A 16,214-nucleotide genomic window follows, 5' to 3' on the forward strand; every position below is an offset into this window, starting at 1 on the left:
TAGCTGTGTGGGCTTGGTCATCTCCCAGATGCTAAGAGAAGATGACACAAGTCCAATGCCAGGAGGCAGTGGTTTTCTTTTGGATCATGGGCTTGGAAGGGATATGGCTGATTAGGGCATAGACAGCTCCACCAATCTGCCACCCATCAGAGCCGATCCCTTTGTGGGGTGGGAAGGGGAATGCCTGCGCAGAAGCAAATTTTTAGCTCACGAATCTCGACTGCGTGGTTAGCAGCCTCGGTTACTCGCACCTGGGAACCATGCCCATCTTGCAGCACAGCCTTGGGGAGGTACGAGGGGCCACGCAGCAGCAGCTGGCATCTGGTGGGCTCACTCAGTCTTCAGGGTGTTGGCTGCAAAGTGCCCACGTGCCTCCATGAGACGCCAACAGCTAGGATGACAATGCCACTGCTGCTCCGGTGCCAGGTCGTCTGCAGGGAGCGACGCGTCTCCTGCAATCTTCTTGTTCTCAGGGGACTTGGCTGCCTCCCATGAGGCGTGGGCCCTGAGCCAGCAATCCTCCCTCATGCTACCAGCTGGGGAAAGCCGTGAAGAGGATCTTTCCTTGCGACTGCACGAGCCACTCAGGAGAGCTCCAAGCAGTGAGGAACGTGCTACATGTCCCAGGCTCCAATATCCATCTGGTCCCACTGGCTGGAGGAAGAGCCAGGGGGTTCATCCCTCTCTGTGCAGGGAGGTCGCCGTCCGAGGGGGTGAGTGGATTGCAAAGACCTTTTGCAAATGAGATCTGATCTGGAACACCTGATCTGAAAGTCTGATCTGGAGCTGATCTGGAACAGCCCCATGGGTTCAAGGAACTTGTTCCAAAGCTGTCCTAACCTTGATAGGGAGCACCCACCCTCCCACACCTTTCCTCCCGTTCAACGTGCAGACACCCACAAGAGGACCAGGCCAAGTTCTCCTCTGCTTTGCTGCAGGGAAGCCCCGGCCCACCAGGTTCCCATCCCCGAGGCCCCCAGTGCCATCATGTTTGTAGCGCAGTCTTGGAGCTTGAACCATCACCAGCTCCATTCTCCCTCAGCTCGCTGCTTCTGGCTGCTGCTTCCTGGGGTTAATCTGGAGAGAGACTGAAAGTGCTAAAGGCTTACAAGCACTTGGTAGAATTGGGTGCTAAGACTTAGGATTGTCCCTGGTAGCTCACCTCCCTCTCCACGTCCAGCCTGACCCACGGTTGTGCTTCTGAAGCTGAGCTGAAGAAAAACCATGGAGCAATAAAGGGAATGACCAAATTTTCACAGGCGTTCAACACCCAGAGTGTCTCATCAGCCTCAGCTGGGAATTTCTATGTGTCGAGACCTTAGGAAAATCTCGTTTTCTGCCCTGAGCCTTGAGGGCAGGCAGTAGGGGCTGCAGGCCCGTACAGAAGGGCAAAGCCCCTGTGTGCATAGAGGTCATTGCAGAACTCCTTCCTCTCCCTGCTTTGAGGTTCAATCAATCACAGACTCAGTGCTGGCCTTCCCATGCTGAAATGCGGGGCCTGGCTCCAGTCCCTGGGCAGACTCTGCTGGCTAGAGGGTCTTCTGTGACTTTGCAGGTTAGAGGAATCTACCTATGTTACAGGTTCGCCTGAATGACAAGCCGGTCTCTCCACCTACTGCTTTCATGGGTTATCAGAGCTCTTTTCCCGTCTCCATCAGAAAGCAAAACATGATGGCATCTTCACTGCAACATCAATGACTTCACAAACTACATGTCCTTTATTTGTCTTTACAGCAACCCTCCCGCCCAGTGCTTTCAAATACCAGACAAGAGCATGGGCATCTCACAAATGCAGTGCCCTCAGCCACACTGGCATCACTTCTGAGTAACACGGCTGACTTCCAGCTGAACTCTGAGGCCGGAGACCTGCCTCTGCTCTCCCCGCTTCCCACTGCATGTAATCAACTGGTCTAAATCCTGCAGTGGGCACTTGAGCAAAGCCTCCTTCAGCCACAGCTGCAATTTTGCTTGGGAAGCAGCTGTAGGATCTGGCCCAGTGCTTTCTGGTTCTTTGAACCGATGAAAAACAAGTCTGTGCATTTCCAATGACAGAGAAATCTCCAGGAAAGGGCAATGTCAGTAAAACTGCCTGGGCATTTTGTACAGCTGATTTGGAGCCCAGATCAGAGAGCTGAGGCTGAAACCCCTAACCCCATTTTTGATCAAGGTTCAGATGCTCACTGGGTCTGACTATCCCACCAGCAAGAGCCCGTACAGCCAGAAGCCACAGCACCCCAGCAGCTCCCATCTCTGGCGCTAGACTCTGGTGCAGCTAATGCCAAGTGCAGCAAGCAGCAAACTCAGAACTGGCAAAAAAAAATAATGTTTAATACTGTTTGGAAAGAATGGCAATGCTTTTCTTTGATGAGAAAATAAAAGACGAAAGGGGGTAGTGAACTCTCCTGCTAAATGCCTGCCCCGCCGGGGGCCGCTCGCCACTGCCGCACAGAAAGGGGCCAGGCCTCCCTCGGACAATGCGCTTGGTGCGTGACACAAAGGAAACTCACTTGGGATACGATACACAATTGCCGGAGAAGCTGGAGAATGCACGGTTTGTTCTGGGCCGTGTTCGGCTGCCGCGGTCGGGTTCCGAGATGTCTCAGCAGAACTGCAAGAGATCAGACTTGCTGCGAATGAGGCCACGCCGGCTGCCATGAAAGAGCCCTAGATCAAGGGGTTGCCAGCAAAGGGGAGGGGATCTGAAGCTGGCAGCACATGCTGCTCCTGGAGAAGAGGGTGCCTTCCCTGTCTATTAGCAGAGGACTTCCCCAGCCCCTGGAGCCATTGTTTTGATCCCCTAGCTGGAGAAGCCGGGAACCACAGCACACGAGTGATGCTCAATAAGCAACACGGTGCTCAGAGCAGAAGCCAGACTCCTGGGTTCTAATCCCAGACTTATTGGCACATTGGACTAGTCACTATCTTGGGTTCCTCTGGTTTCTATCCTGGGTGTAACAGCGTGGCGAGGGCCAGCCAGCATCTGGAACGTGCCTTGGAGGAAGGCAGCTTCATATTCATTGCCACGAGGATGCACAGCAGCTACAAGAGCCGTCCCCACCAATACCCGCCCCGGTCAGTGTGAAGGATGGCTGCGGCTGCCCTACCTTCCAGCGGTTCCCACACTCGTTACACACGACAAAGGTGGTCATGGGCTCGTCGGAGCTGCGTGTCTGCACCTGCATGTGAAAGGCAGGGAGGTGAGAGTCCATGCAGAAAGATCTGCATGGGGGCAGGTGGGGAGGGGTGTTGGCTTGGTAGCTATCAGGAGCCCCAGGTTTACTTATCAGAAAGCAGATGGGATGGTAAGGAAGAGGTCTCCTGGGACCTCATCTGGCAGGCTGCATGGAGGATCAGGCAGGTGGGAGAGCAGCCTTTCAGGAGCCAACAGTCTAGCACCCCAGAAGTTGCCCTGCTCATCTGCAGCACGTGAGCCAGGGGACAGGGCCTGACTTCAAGAAGTGTCATGGGTCTCTGGAGAGAGGCTGAGTACAGGCAGTTTCCCCTGGCCTCACCCGGAGCAGGGAGGGTCCTGCCCCCAGCGCTCTGGCCAGGCTGCGGGACTGACCTGAGTGTAAGTGCAGTTCTTCTTCTTGCATTTGCCGCAAGTGAAGAGGTCGGTCTGAGTGCCACCCGTCTTGGCCATCTGGTGCTCCCGGATCGCCTCTTTCGTCATAGCCTTCCTGATCTCCTTCAGCTCGTTACTGGCCATTTCCTTCCAAGGAGGGAACACAGCTACATCAGTCCAGCTTCACCGCCCACAGCCACCACCCTACTGCAGCATAGGGATGCAATGGCTGGCAGGGAAGACCAAGGGGACGGGTAACAGCCCGTGACACGTCCCACTGCTAGGGCACCCACTCATGTCTAGCCCAGGCCACCTGTGGCCAATGGGACATGAGCTCAGCCTAAATCAGAGTAGACAACTGTCCCCACCGCAAAGCCCACCAGCAACTGGCCCTGCTGGAAGCTTTAACAGAGAGGCCTGGTATTGAAGCACCTGAGGATTGGGGCAGGGAAACATACTGCTGCTACTCACTGCTACACAGAAGGCTTCAGCTTGTAGAGCTTCCACAGTGAAAATGTAACTCCCCAAACATGATATTTGGCCCTGAAAGATGCATGCAGGTTGGAGTCCTAAGACTGGTGTCTCTGACCCACCTCCGAGGTCATCACAGCAATCTGCTCCGGGGTGATTGCCCCGCACAGCACGTTCTTCCTCAGCTCGGGGTTCTTGGAGTCCTTCAGGTTGGAGATGCGGCTCCTCACCCGGTTCTTGTACTTCATGTCAGTGTTCTTGACGTCTTGGTATATACGTGTCAGGGCCGTTAAGGAGCTAGACGGGGAATAAAACAAGCCCTGCCACCACCCAATGCTCTCAAAGCACATTCCAACCAGTAATGAATTAAAGCCTTGCAGTTTTAATGAGGCAGGGCAGGGTTACCGTGACCAGTGACTAGATGAGGGCTGCACAGGTGGGGAGAGGCTCTGGCTTCTGCAGGATGCTGCTCACTGAGACCGACTGCATTAGCCTTGCCACACTGCCCAGCAGTAGCACCGCAGTCATGCTGTCTTTGGTGGAACTGGGCTGCTACCTGGTCCCCCTGGCCTGGATATCAGCAAATTCCTTCGGGGGGGGGAGTGTGGGGAGGTCTCCAGAGGGAAGCCTGGACCTGGCGGCAGGAGGCAGCATCCCAAGAGGATGAGGAACCAAGCCAAGGCAAGTGCCTCGCCAAGGCGTCAGAGAAAAGACTGACATCAGTCACACCAGCACGGGGTTGGCTCTGAGCTGCCAACCCCAACTCTGAGCCCCCAAGAGCAGAAGCGCTGCGCTGACAGGTACAGGCTAAAGCTGCTCACCTCTGCTAGCAGCTTCTGACCTATCCCCCAGCACTGCAAGGATATATTCTTCAATCTGGGCGGCGAGATGCTCGCAGTCCGCCCCGATGGCAACGTGGTCACCTGTAAAATTACAGGAACAAGGAGCACAAACCAGTCACTTTCAAACAGCCACGGGAGCCCCCAGCCCTGAGGTCGGAGACCCTGGGAGCCCAGGGCGATTGATTTGGAGGTACACGATCCCTCCCTTCATCACACAGAGGGCGCAGCCTTTGAAAGACGACTGTGATCAAACCCAGCAGTCCCCCACCAACCTCATCGGAGGGCTGCGCAGGGCAATGCAATGCTGAGCTTGGCCTGCAGAGGCAGCAACATGCATTGCTACGGGCACCATCCCTGCGGGGCCCGATTCTAGCCTTACTGTGGTGTAAATCAGAAGGAGCCACACTTGGCTCAGTGGAGTTTTACGGCATTAAACCTGGTGCAGCTAGAACCAGCCCTAGTGCCTCTTCTTGACCAAACTGCCCTGCACCCCCATTCACCCTGCCCTCCTCTTGCTTCTTACTGGCCATGACTGAAGCAAAGCAGCTGGTTAAATCAAAGCAAACCACTTCAGGGGAGGGATATTAAGCAATCTAAGTGATGCAACAAGGATGTGCGTTTGGCTATGGGACATGGCACGTGACTGGTGAGCAGCAGGGGACATGCAGCCTGAGCATGAAACCCCATTAGGCCGAGGAGATGAGGGACAGGGGAGGGATGAGCAGAGGCTGCAGGGGAGACTTCTCCAGGCTGGACAGCAGGTTTGTTGGAAAACAGATGCATGTGCCTGAGCTTCCAATACGCAGTGCTGAGCCCCCACCAGGCATCAGCTGGGGAAGCAAGGGGGAAACCGAGAGACAGATTTCTCCCAGAGCCCTTCCAGATGTTCAGCCTTTGGAAGACTGCTCCAACCCAGCTGCATTCCCTAGAAGTCCTGCCCCAAGGGCAGAATATAAGCAGCATCAGTGTGGCCACTAGCAACCCAGCGTGCTGAGACCCAGCTCTGCTTTCCCCAAGGGCAGGAAGGGCTGTCAGCCCTTAAAAGCAATCAGACAAGGCTGTGTGTTGGGCACAAAGCGAATGCTTTGGTGCAATGAGGTAAGAGGCAGAAGATACCCAGTGGCAGGTGGATGTTGGCCTTCTCCAGACTGCCCCCCATGCAAAGGCCGCAGCGTTATGCAGGGGACTAAGGACTGCAGTGCTGCTCCATGAGGACTATCCTGACTCGGGCCTGGCCCCTAGCCCGAGATCAGTCCTGCAGCAGGCATGAATGTCCAAAGTGCCTTCCCACTGGCAGCCAGCACGGTCCTTGAGGCCAGGCCTCTGGGTTACTTACTGTCACTCTGCAGAGCAGAAGTCAGCATCTCTCTGCATTTGTTGCGGACAGCATCGCAGGTGACAGGCACCGGAGGGAAGGTGGTGATTTTGGGGGTGGTCGGTGTCTTCGGCGCATCCTGCCTTTTGTTGGAGCTAAAAGAGAAACTTCACCTGTCAGAATGTCTCAGTTCAGGGCAAAGCAGTGTAGGGAGCAGTGAGCATGGGCTCAAGTGGCCTGTTAATCGCAACATAAACCCAGTCAGGAAAAACCCAACACAAAGACGCTTGTCAGTGGCTGCCCCCCAAATTTTCACGCAGTGGTGTTGACCTGAATCTGAGCACAGCTCTCCCCTAGCCATACGTGGCTCTTGAAGCCGATGGGTACTGGCCAGGTTGGCTGGTAGTTTAAAGGGGCAGGATACAATATCATCCACGTTAACAGATTTAATCCACAGAACACATTAAACCATTCTACTCCTGGATGTCAATAGAAAAGACGCTCGCAAAGCCAAAGGACACTGCTGACTACCCACATTCACATCCAGACGCAGAGTTTGGCTCTGGTGTTTTGGCAGATGGACGTGGTATTTTGCGGTGACAGACAAGAGTTGCCTGAAGCATGTCTGGGGCGATGCCCTTCCGCTGGACAATCAACCAGTGAACAAAAGGAATCTCCTTCTCAAAAACACTGTTTGAGAGAAGGTGTTTCATAGAGATGTTTCTGAGGAAGGAGCTGGGACCACATGATCCTGGTACCTCCAGCATGGGGAGAGCAAGAGAGAACTTCAGAGCCACTTTCCTTGCCCCCCACCATCAACACAATCGAGGATCCAGCCCGGTAACGACGAGTTTCCTGGTTAAACTCTGCATGCAGAGGGCCTGGCTCCAATTAGCGAGGGCGTTTATCACGATAATCTGCAACCCTCCCCCCCACACTGAATATTCACACGTGTCACTTTGGGGAGTTTTTCCCTATTTAGGAATGAGCAATGTTAGAATGGGTCTTGAGTTATATTGCCTGGTTAGGATTTCAAGAATAGGACCAACGTGGCATTTTTTTATTTTTTTTTTTGCTCTTGGCAGAAGGGAGAAGGATCCCTAGTTTTACTTGGAGAGTAAACACCATAAAACGTGCCGCAAAGCAGTTAAGCAGGTCATTAAAGTGAAGCAGTTTGTTAAAATATGCATTACCTTCTACTCTTGGCAGTCTGAAAGCAGAACAGGGCAAGGACAGGCCAAGCCGTACTCAGGCTAGGAATATTTAGGTACGCCCATCATGTTTTACACCTACTTCTATGCCTCACTTCACCCAGTTATCCCATTAGTCACTTCTGCAAAATGCAGAGCCTGTAAAAAAAAAAAAAAAAAACCTCTCGCCCTTCAAATAAGCCTAGTGCTTGTTGAATGAGCGAGGTGATGTTAGCCGGGTGACCTCAGTGACTGCCTAGTGAACCCCTCCACCGAGGAGGCAGTGCCAGCAGAGACGTGGACCCCACTGCCAGTCTCACCAGCTCAAGGACTAAGCCAGCAAATCTCAACCGGGGTCCTTGAAACCCCTGCGGTGCCACCAGATCCTTTGACAAGTGCTCTGGTGTGAGGAGATAAAGCACAGAATGAGGAGGAGATAAGCAGGGTGTGAGGAGATAAGCAGACAAGCTAAGCTGCTAACCACAGGCTTAGGCTTGCCCCTGCCTGGATGATTCACTGCCCAGCCCCGCTGCAAGGTGAGCCCTGTAATCTATAACTGAGTTTCTGTGGATTGAGTGGCACCCATTTCAAAAGTGATGGAGACGGGGGCTCAAGTCCAATGAGGGGGGCCTCCAGTCGAAAAAGGCCAAGCCCACTCAGCCACTCTGTGCTGTAGCTTCCCACGAAAGGGACAGTCCCCACACCGGCAATTTCAACAGGGCTGCACACGTACAACCAAATCGTATAAGAAAGCGGCTCTCCCCAGAGTCCAATGGGCGAAACTTTAATCCAGCAGTGAGAAACGCAACCCTGCTCCCCACCTACCTGCCAAGCTGGTACCCAGAGGGAAGGGGCACGCAGCAGGGCTTCCGCACCCCTAGATGCTGCGGCAGCAGGCCCCGACCAGAGCAACCAGGGCATCTAGGAGGCAGGGCAGGAAGGGAGGAGTGTGCAACTGCCAATGCCCCACATCGAGGAGAGCAGTCCCTGTGTTAGCCCCACGCCCTGTTATATGCTGTGCATTGTGCGATACCTGCCCCCACGCAGATCCCTGAGACTGGAGGGGAAGAAGTGAAGTTCCCTCATCGCTAGCTTTACCGGCTTCTGTCTGGTGGTTTTTCCCCAGCAATATTAAAATCCTGCCAGGGACCTTCCCCAGAAAGCCTGGCTCCTAACAGGGGTCTTATCCAAAGGCCAGGCAATGGAATGATTCAGTTGAATGCTCATCTTTCAGGCCTCTGCCTCCCCAGTTGACCTGCCAGCAAAAGCTGGAAAAAGCAATGATATTTTATATGGATACATATCCATTGGAGCACAGCCCAAGGACACTAATTCACTCCCAATAGGCCAGCTGCCAGCATCAGGGGGAATGAGTTTTTGGCTGAACTGAAGCCAATGATCTGGAAGCAAAGGCCCAGGTATTTCATACCCAAGCCCCACATATTTCCAGACAGGTTCTTTGCCCCATTCAACCCCCCTTGCAACTGTCAGGCAGCACAAACCACTGCAGGTCGTCTAAGATTTCCACAGCAGACAGTGAGCTGGCTCCCATACCTCTCATTTGAGCCTCCATGGACAGGTCAGCCACGGGGAAGAAGAAGGGCCAAAGACCAAGGCAGTTCCTAGCCAAAAAGGTCCATTGTCACTGGAACGATCTCTTCTGACTGGTTCTCGGGCACTAATGCCTTTAACCTGACATAGATGGCTGCTCTGTAGTCTAAGGACTGAGGGGGCAACACAATATTGGATTGGATTTGTACTAACAATACTGATGTACCCTAATATCAGCCCCAACAGCTGTCCAGTCCTCATTTTCATAGATCAGCAGAAGAGAAACACAAAAGACTCCAGCACAGTTTGTCCTCTTGTGTCTACATGCAACTAAACGAGCAGCCCCGGCACAAGAGAGATGCACCATTTTGGAGTTACCTTTTCAGTGTTGATAATTCATAATAATAATAAAAACCAAAGTGCATTTCCCAGCCTGGCAAGACCTTTCGGTCCACTTGAATCTTCTAGGAGGGCTTTTCAGTATGGAGGGGGGTGAAGTTTCTTGGGTGCATATTTCCCCCCCTAGTTGCCCAAATGTCACCCAGGTGCTAGCTAAAGCACCCCTCACACAACAAACTAAATACTTAAGTAAGAAGAGGCTCTGCTAAAATGTTTGCAATCCTGGAGCCTAGATCTAGGAAAAAGTACTCTATAAAATCATCTGGGAAACATATTAGGCCAAATGTACTCAGGTTTCAACTTGGCATTTGGTTTTTCATCTGCAGCATGTGTGTGTAGGGTGGGGAGAGGGGGCTGTAAAATGTGATGTGCAGATGATAGCACCAAAGGACAAGATGTAGAGACAGTCTAAGCATACACAGAGCACAACTGGGGTATACAGTTACTGCTAGTGCAGCTGCATGCCACACAGATGCGTGCAAGAGTCCTCAGTGACCCAGCTTGCTGGCACCCTCATAGTAAATGTGCCTATCTGGTGCCCAATCGCATGCCTAATGTTTTTCCGACTCTGGCTCCATATGACTCAAACCCCAATTTGCATATCCCATCACAGATGGACATTTGCAATCTCAGCTGTGCCCACAATTGGCTACAGGTGGGAAATCTGGTCATTTTTTGTAAATACAGCCCTATTTATTTGACCTTAGCCAGCCACATCCTGCACATGGCTGCAGAGAGGGACACTTCTGAAGTCCATGGAATTAGAAAAGTCTCTCCCAGATCTAAAAAAAACCACGTCATTACTTAGGCTGTGGTTCGCACGGCCAAATTTTAAAAAGCCATTTTCTCCCCTTCCCTACGCCAGCTGCTGCAGAGCTGGTCACAGCTCTAGGCAGCCTTGTCCTGGCTGCACGAGCTGGTTGGTCTGGCACCATATGAACGTGAACTACGGACTAGTGCACCCTAGGTGAGGGCTCTCACCATGAGTTACTGGCCAGTCTGGGATTTGTGTGGTCTTGTTGTTCACCAGAAATGTGAAGGATATTAGGGTCTTCCACATGCAAGCAGGGGGGAAAAAAAAAAAAAAACAACTCAGAGCTTCCATGGAAAAGGAAACCTCATCTCCTGCTCAGCTCCAAAAAAGGTCTATTTGTACCTTCCCTTCCCTACCTGTCCTGGAGCTATGTAACCCCTCACAATCCTTTAGAACAGTAACCCAATTTGTGGGCAGTAAAAACAGAGGTTCCTCGGGTGGTGACCACTGGCTGCTTTGGTAAAGAATAGCCGAGACACTGAACAATGTTTTCTTCCTACATTTTAAACCTTAGCTGAACTGGGCAGGATCCCAGCCAATTGCTCTTGGACTAAAACTTAACAGATTTCATGGCCATTACACAGGTTATTTAGCAAGCGTGCTTAGAAGGGCTGGGAAGGAAGCCTCACACTCATCACCAAGCAGTGTTGGGTCAAGTCTTGTGCTTCACATCGTTCCAGTCAAATCAGAGACAGGGAGCTTAGGAATATTATCCGAAAGGAGAATAAAAACACTGTGCATTGAAAAAGAAATGGTAACAAAATGGTGGCAGGGTGATGGGCAGATGTTATGAACAAAGCTCAGACAGCAGTGGCAAAGTGATGGATAGAAAAGCAGAAACCACATTCAGGGAGATGCATCCACCCACTTAGAAGGGCTTAATGAGCATCCTCGCAAAAGGAAAAACTCCCTGCTGCCGAGGATGTCCCTGGTAAAAAGTAGGATAGCCAAAGTCCAAAATATAGCCACACAGCAGAACTGTGCGTTTTGGCATTACAGTGCTGCTCTGTGTAATTGTATGAGGGCTACCTGCCCCCCGCATGGCAGATCATTTCATCTCATCTGGCAGGAGTAACAAACTCCAGCCCCACAGATGTGCTAGATCCAGCCACAACGACTTTAGTTCTCTAGCGGCTGCAAGAGGAATTCCCCATCTGTGCTGCAGAAAGCAATCCCAGGCCAAGGAGCTTTCCAACTTGTTTTCCCTGACAGGAGGGTGAGGTTCGGCCAAAAATCTGTCAGGCTAAGTGGCTGAAGTAGGAGCATTTCAACACTGAGTGACCTCTGCGGTACTTTGATAGCATCCTCATCAAACACGCGTCGTCGTGCACTGCTCAGCCCTACTGTCTGACTAGTTTGGTCTCAGTCTGCGCTCCAGTGGGGAGCCTGGGGCTGCTCTTTGCCAATAAGATAGCTCAATTTGTCAAGGAAGATTAGTTTATTTTGCAGGGCTGGAGCATGGAGGCTCTGCTCTGTGAGCGGCAGTACTGCGCCGAGGACTGAGAACGGGAGCTGAACACCAGACTCCCGGCATGCTACTTTCCTGGACTGGTCTTTCCCCTTCTGTAACATGCAAGTGAGACCTCACCCCCAAGAGGGAGCTGGAGCTTTAATGTCTGCAGAGCATTTGAAGAGAAAAAGGAAAGCAGTAAGTGCAGCACCTCTCAGCCATTCCAGAAGCCTGGAGAGCTGAGCCTGGCATGAGTAATCTGCTGGACCTTGGTTGCTAGGTTAAAAACAGGCAAGCATGTTGGTGCTTCCCTGACCGTCACTGAAAAGGATATCCTCAGCTGAAGCCACTACAGGCCACTTACTCCAAACTGTCCCTTCCTAGCAGACGAGGACCACTTTGCTTACAGTTTCCACCTCACCATGCTCTTTCTGCACTGTTGAGGTGCTCTAGGCAAAAGACTTTGGCATCACAAGAATTTCCTGAGCAAACTCCTCGAGCCACAAAGCCAGAGGTTTCCCCTTTAGAGATTTAATTCCAGCACAGCATCAGCCAAGCAGTTTGCTCATCTATTCCCCTTCAAGGACAGAAGTGAACTCAGGTTAACCATCTGCCTATAAGGCCATCTCCATTTTATAGCTGGAGCAGTGGGGTCAGAACTAAAGAGATGCAAGGTGGCTCAGACAGGGCTGAGGCAGGGGTTCTGGGTCACAAACCTGTTGACACACCTTGGCTATGACTGGATCTGAACTAGGGGCTGTCCAAAGGGCCATGCCAGTACCAATTTTAGGCTACACTACCACTTGGCCTAAGCCCTCAGCTCCAGAGAGAGGAATGGTTACTAAAAGCAGTGCAATGAGTGTGTTAAAAGGTCCTCGTCCAGAGCATTCAATGCAAGTTTGCACAGCTGGAGGATATCCAAGGAGCAAGTTAAAATCCTGCAACCCAGCCACAGCATCAGGATTTTTCTCCATGTCAGGTCTGTGCCAAGTTGCAAGGGTATGAAAACATCTGAGTTAATGGACCAGGTCCTGTGACAGCTCTGAGCAAAGATCAAAGTGCAAAGGGGAGAATCTCACAGAGATGGACCAAAACAGGGGGAGGTGTAGATGAGCATGAGAAAGAGCCTGCAATCTAGAGACAAGTATGGACTCAAGTGAGGGTTTCGCCCACAGAGAATATGTGAATCCTCAGGAAACTGGCTAATCCTGAGGTTCCACACTTTACAGGACAGCCAGGTCCCCAAGGTCTTTGGGGACATGCAAGCTATGAGGAAGCATCTGCGTCTTCTCTGAGAGAAGCATGGCTGAGGCTCGAGAGTGAAGTTTCTCTAAACCCATAACTTCTCTGCTCTCTCCTCGCCTCCCTCCCTGATTGTCTATAACAGCAGGTGCCAGCTGGGAACAGACCCACTCCTTGAAGAAGGAATGAGCCAGGAGCAGACTGGCTAAATGGGTGGGCATGTCAGGCCACTGTTGGCTGGAGGAGTGGCAGGGACATCTCTCCAGGTCTTGCTGGGAGGTGGTCACGGCTAGGGAGGAAGCACTCTTGCTAGGAGGATCTGCATATACATGGCTCCCATGTGTCATCTTATAATGCGAAGTCTAAGCATAATCTTTACCCTCCTACCAGACTCAAAGGGTTAAAAGTAAGCAGGAGAGAGAGAAGTATAAATATGCAAACACAAGAAAAACAAAATGCAAAGGAATGTTTTATTAATGGAGAAAGAAACCGGTATTAAACAGAAGGGAATGAGGACACATGAAGGTGATGTAAGTCATGAATAAGAAAGCAAAAAAAACTCACTACAGCCACTCTGTTTTGTAGATGTTTATTTGTCCACACAGTTGTTATTTGCCTTTATTAAAACGCCAGATGAATCTCCAGGAAGCCTGGACTCCTGGCAGGTCTGATGAGACCCAACCAGTTGAGCAGGCCAAAGATTCCCAGCCCGAAAAGCATGTTCATGATCAAATGTTAACAAAGGGAGCCAATGGCAAACCAAAAAAAAAAAAAAAAAGAGATGTACAAGGGTATCATTTTTGGCAAAAGGGAGGCATTACCTTTGGTCTCTTGAGTTGCCGCTCTCCTTTGAGGAAGAGGTTGGCAAGGAAAGGTTCCTCTTCTTCTCCTCACTTTTTTCCTCTGAAGCATCTGTCCCCAGCAAGAAGAAGGAATGAAAAAGACACTTAGATGCTACAGAGGGTTTAGGACAGGTCTCTACACAACCCTACCTATCCTAAACCCAAGACTAACATAGAGAACTAAGTCATCATAGCTTAACATACCTTGCAACAAGCCCCCAGCCACCTTCCTATGAGCCTCTGCATGGAAAGGGTTCTAGCACACCTCCTTCCTGCCTAGCCAGGGGACAGAACTGGTCTTCTTTGCTCCCCGAAGAGATTAGCTTCCTCATAAGGGAGCTCCATTTGAGCCAGTTTCCCTCCTAGCAGAGCCCTTGCTGCTGAATGCACAGACTGGAGTACAATTTTTCAGAAGTCCCTCTGACTTTTGAAAATGGGACTTCGACACAACACAATTTAAGAGTGCTTAAGAGGGCCAGCACCTCTCAAGGGAGGTCTTGGCAGCCCTGGATACACTGTTTTAAGAGATCTATGTCTCTTTTAAGTTAGTTCAGTACTGTTGAAAGACATGACAGACCCAGAGGCAGGAGTTTGATTTTACCACAACATGGGTCCAGCTGAGGAATCAGCAAGGACAAGTTCTTCTAATGGCCTCACCATTAGGTCTCAGCCCTGCCGTGCAACAGCCAGCCATAGGCATGAAAGGAGCATTCAGTCTGTGTGGCCTATTTAGTTTTGGCACAAAGCATCTGCACTCAGCTTTCTTTGAGAAGAGCTGCCGGGGCTAGTTTCACTTCACGCAGAGCCTGAGCAGACTGTGGTCCCACTGAACAGAGAGGGTACACAGCGTTTGCACCAGCAGTTTTTAGCTTCAGTGAAAGGACCCTGCTCTAAATGTCACCAGGCCTAGCTCTGATGGCAACTTCCTGAAATATCAAGAGACATTACGAGGCTCCTAGGATCCAGAGGAGCTTGATCTCATCAACAGGATTTTACAAAAGATTCCCTCTCTTCTAACAACAATCATGGGAAATAGTTCCAGCTTCTCTTTTCCTGATGCTACTCCAGAGGCCCTAAAACTTCATATGTAAGAGTACAGTATTCCTGCCCCAGTGCCATGCTAATGCTTCTTATCTCCAACCTTGCTAAACAAGGTGTGGTTTAGGATACATGAACTAAAAGCAATCTGGTGCTTTAATTCCACCTCTCGGGCAAGGAGTTTTTCCTAGAAATAGGAACTCAGTCTTATTGTTCACTGCAATTCCTGGTGTAGGACATGAAATGCTCGAGAGTGCTGCTTTAGGATTCAAGAGTCGCTGGTCTGCTAAAACTTATCATTAATGATGGAGACAGAGGACCCCTAGTATAATAAACAGCCTGCAGGACATGATAGCTACTGGAGCTGCCTCCTGGTAAGCTGAATCCAACCAGACAGGCCCATTCCCTTACCGAGAAGCTTTTTCCAGGACTTGATGAGCGATTTGGCGAGTGATATCACTTCTTCATCAGTGCTCTGCTTCCGCAGGGCATTCACAGACATCCCGATCCGGGTGGACTGCAAACCAATGGTCAAGAAGTGAACCATTCAGGAACTAAGAAGGAGCTGGCTTGTAGTACTACAAGGAGAGATCAGCTGGTGCTCACTGGAAATACAGCGGTGCAGATCAGGGCACACAAATCCCTGGGCCACCACACCATGAACATGCCCTTCCAGCTTGCTCTGCTCAGCTGTTGCTGTAGAAAAGTAAACCAGCTGGCTGATTTAAAGTTAGCCAAAGGCTCCTTTATAACTGATTCCTATAATACATGCAGTCTCCATGATACCTTTCCTCTTGCCTTGCACAACTAGATGCAACTGAAAGCAGAGCAGGTTTTGAAAGAAAATTCCTCCGAGTCCTGGAACATTAAAACCAGGACAAAAATGATAAACAGATGCACAGCTGTGAAGCAGGACACTTCCAGCCGCTGTGGTGGCTAAAAGGATTTGAAAATAAAGGGATATTAAGCAGCTTAATTGGAGCGTGAGTCTTTAAAGACCTTTTCCGGTTTCAGCACAGAGCTAAAGCTCTTAATTTTTCATAATTGCTTAACCTTGTTTCAAGTGCTGAATGGTGCAGAGTACAGAAAGCTTCCCCCTAGAATCGTGCACCAATGCAACATTCCCCTGACCTAGTCATGGCTTCACCTCCTGGCGCACACATTTTGCCCCTCTGCTGAGCCCTGCTTCAGCCCGCACCTCCCCACTCAAAACCAAAGTCAATGCTCCACCTTATTAAGTATTACAAAGAGGTTTTTAAGATGCAGCTACCTCTGGCCTCATATTTGCTACTGCAGTCTCTTTTCCCTCTCTCTCTACTTAGCCCCTAGCAGTGATTTTGGAAAAGGTGATGATTTCACCAAACACCTTGACACAGATTTTGGAAGCATCTAATTATGAAGATGAATAGTACCCGTAGCACCCAGTATGGTGAGGCATTGTAAATAAGATGTTACAGCAGTTTAGTGCATCTTTTAATGAGGGAGAAGGGAAAGA

At 50.9% G+C, this 16,214-nt stretch overlaps 1 protein-coding gene across 2 annotated transcripts in view; it reads right to left on the reverse strand.

Moving 5' to 3' along the window:
• Positions 1-2,311: 2,311 nt before the first annotated feature.
• Positions 2,312-16,214, reverse strand: part of TCEA2 (transcription elongation factor A2) — a 16,534-nt gene continuing 2,631 nt past the window's right edge. The window contains exons 3-10 of one of the 2 annotated variants that reach the window (XM_006021655.3): positions 15,131-15,236; positions 13,661-13,751; positions 6,215-6,348; positions 4,903-4,959; positions 4,159-4,313; positions 3,566-3,712; positions 3,105-3,176; positions 2,312-2,608 (exon numbers count right to left, since the gene is read on the reverse strand). In XM_006021655.3, the coding sequence (XP_006021717.1) occupies positions 2,600-2,608; positions 3,105-3,176; positions 3,566-3,712; positions 4,159-4,313; positions 4,903-4,959; positions 6,215-6,348; positions 13,661-13,751; positions 15,131-15,236 (771 nt within the window). In that variant the 3' untranslated portion in view covers positions 2,312-2,599. Of the gene's footprint in view, positions 2,649-3,104; positions 3,177-3,565; positions 3,713-4,158; positions 4,314-4,902; positions 4,960-6,214; positions 6,349-13,660; positions 13,752-15,130; positions 15,237-16,214 lie in introns of both variants that reach the window. The other variant, XM_014519017.2, reaches the window with a different exon arrangement.

This window comes from Alligator sinensis, unplaced genomic scaffold, assembly GCF_000455745.1.
Source record: "Alligator sinensis unplaced genomic scaffold, ASM45574v1 scaffold752_1, whole genome shotgun sequence".
Classification (NCBI taxonomy): domain Eukaryota; kingdom Metazoa; phylum Chordata; order Crocodylia; family Alligatoridae; genus Alligator; species Alligator sinensis.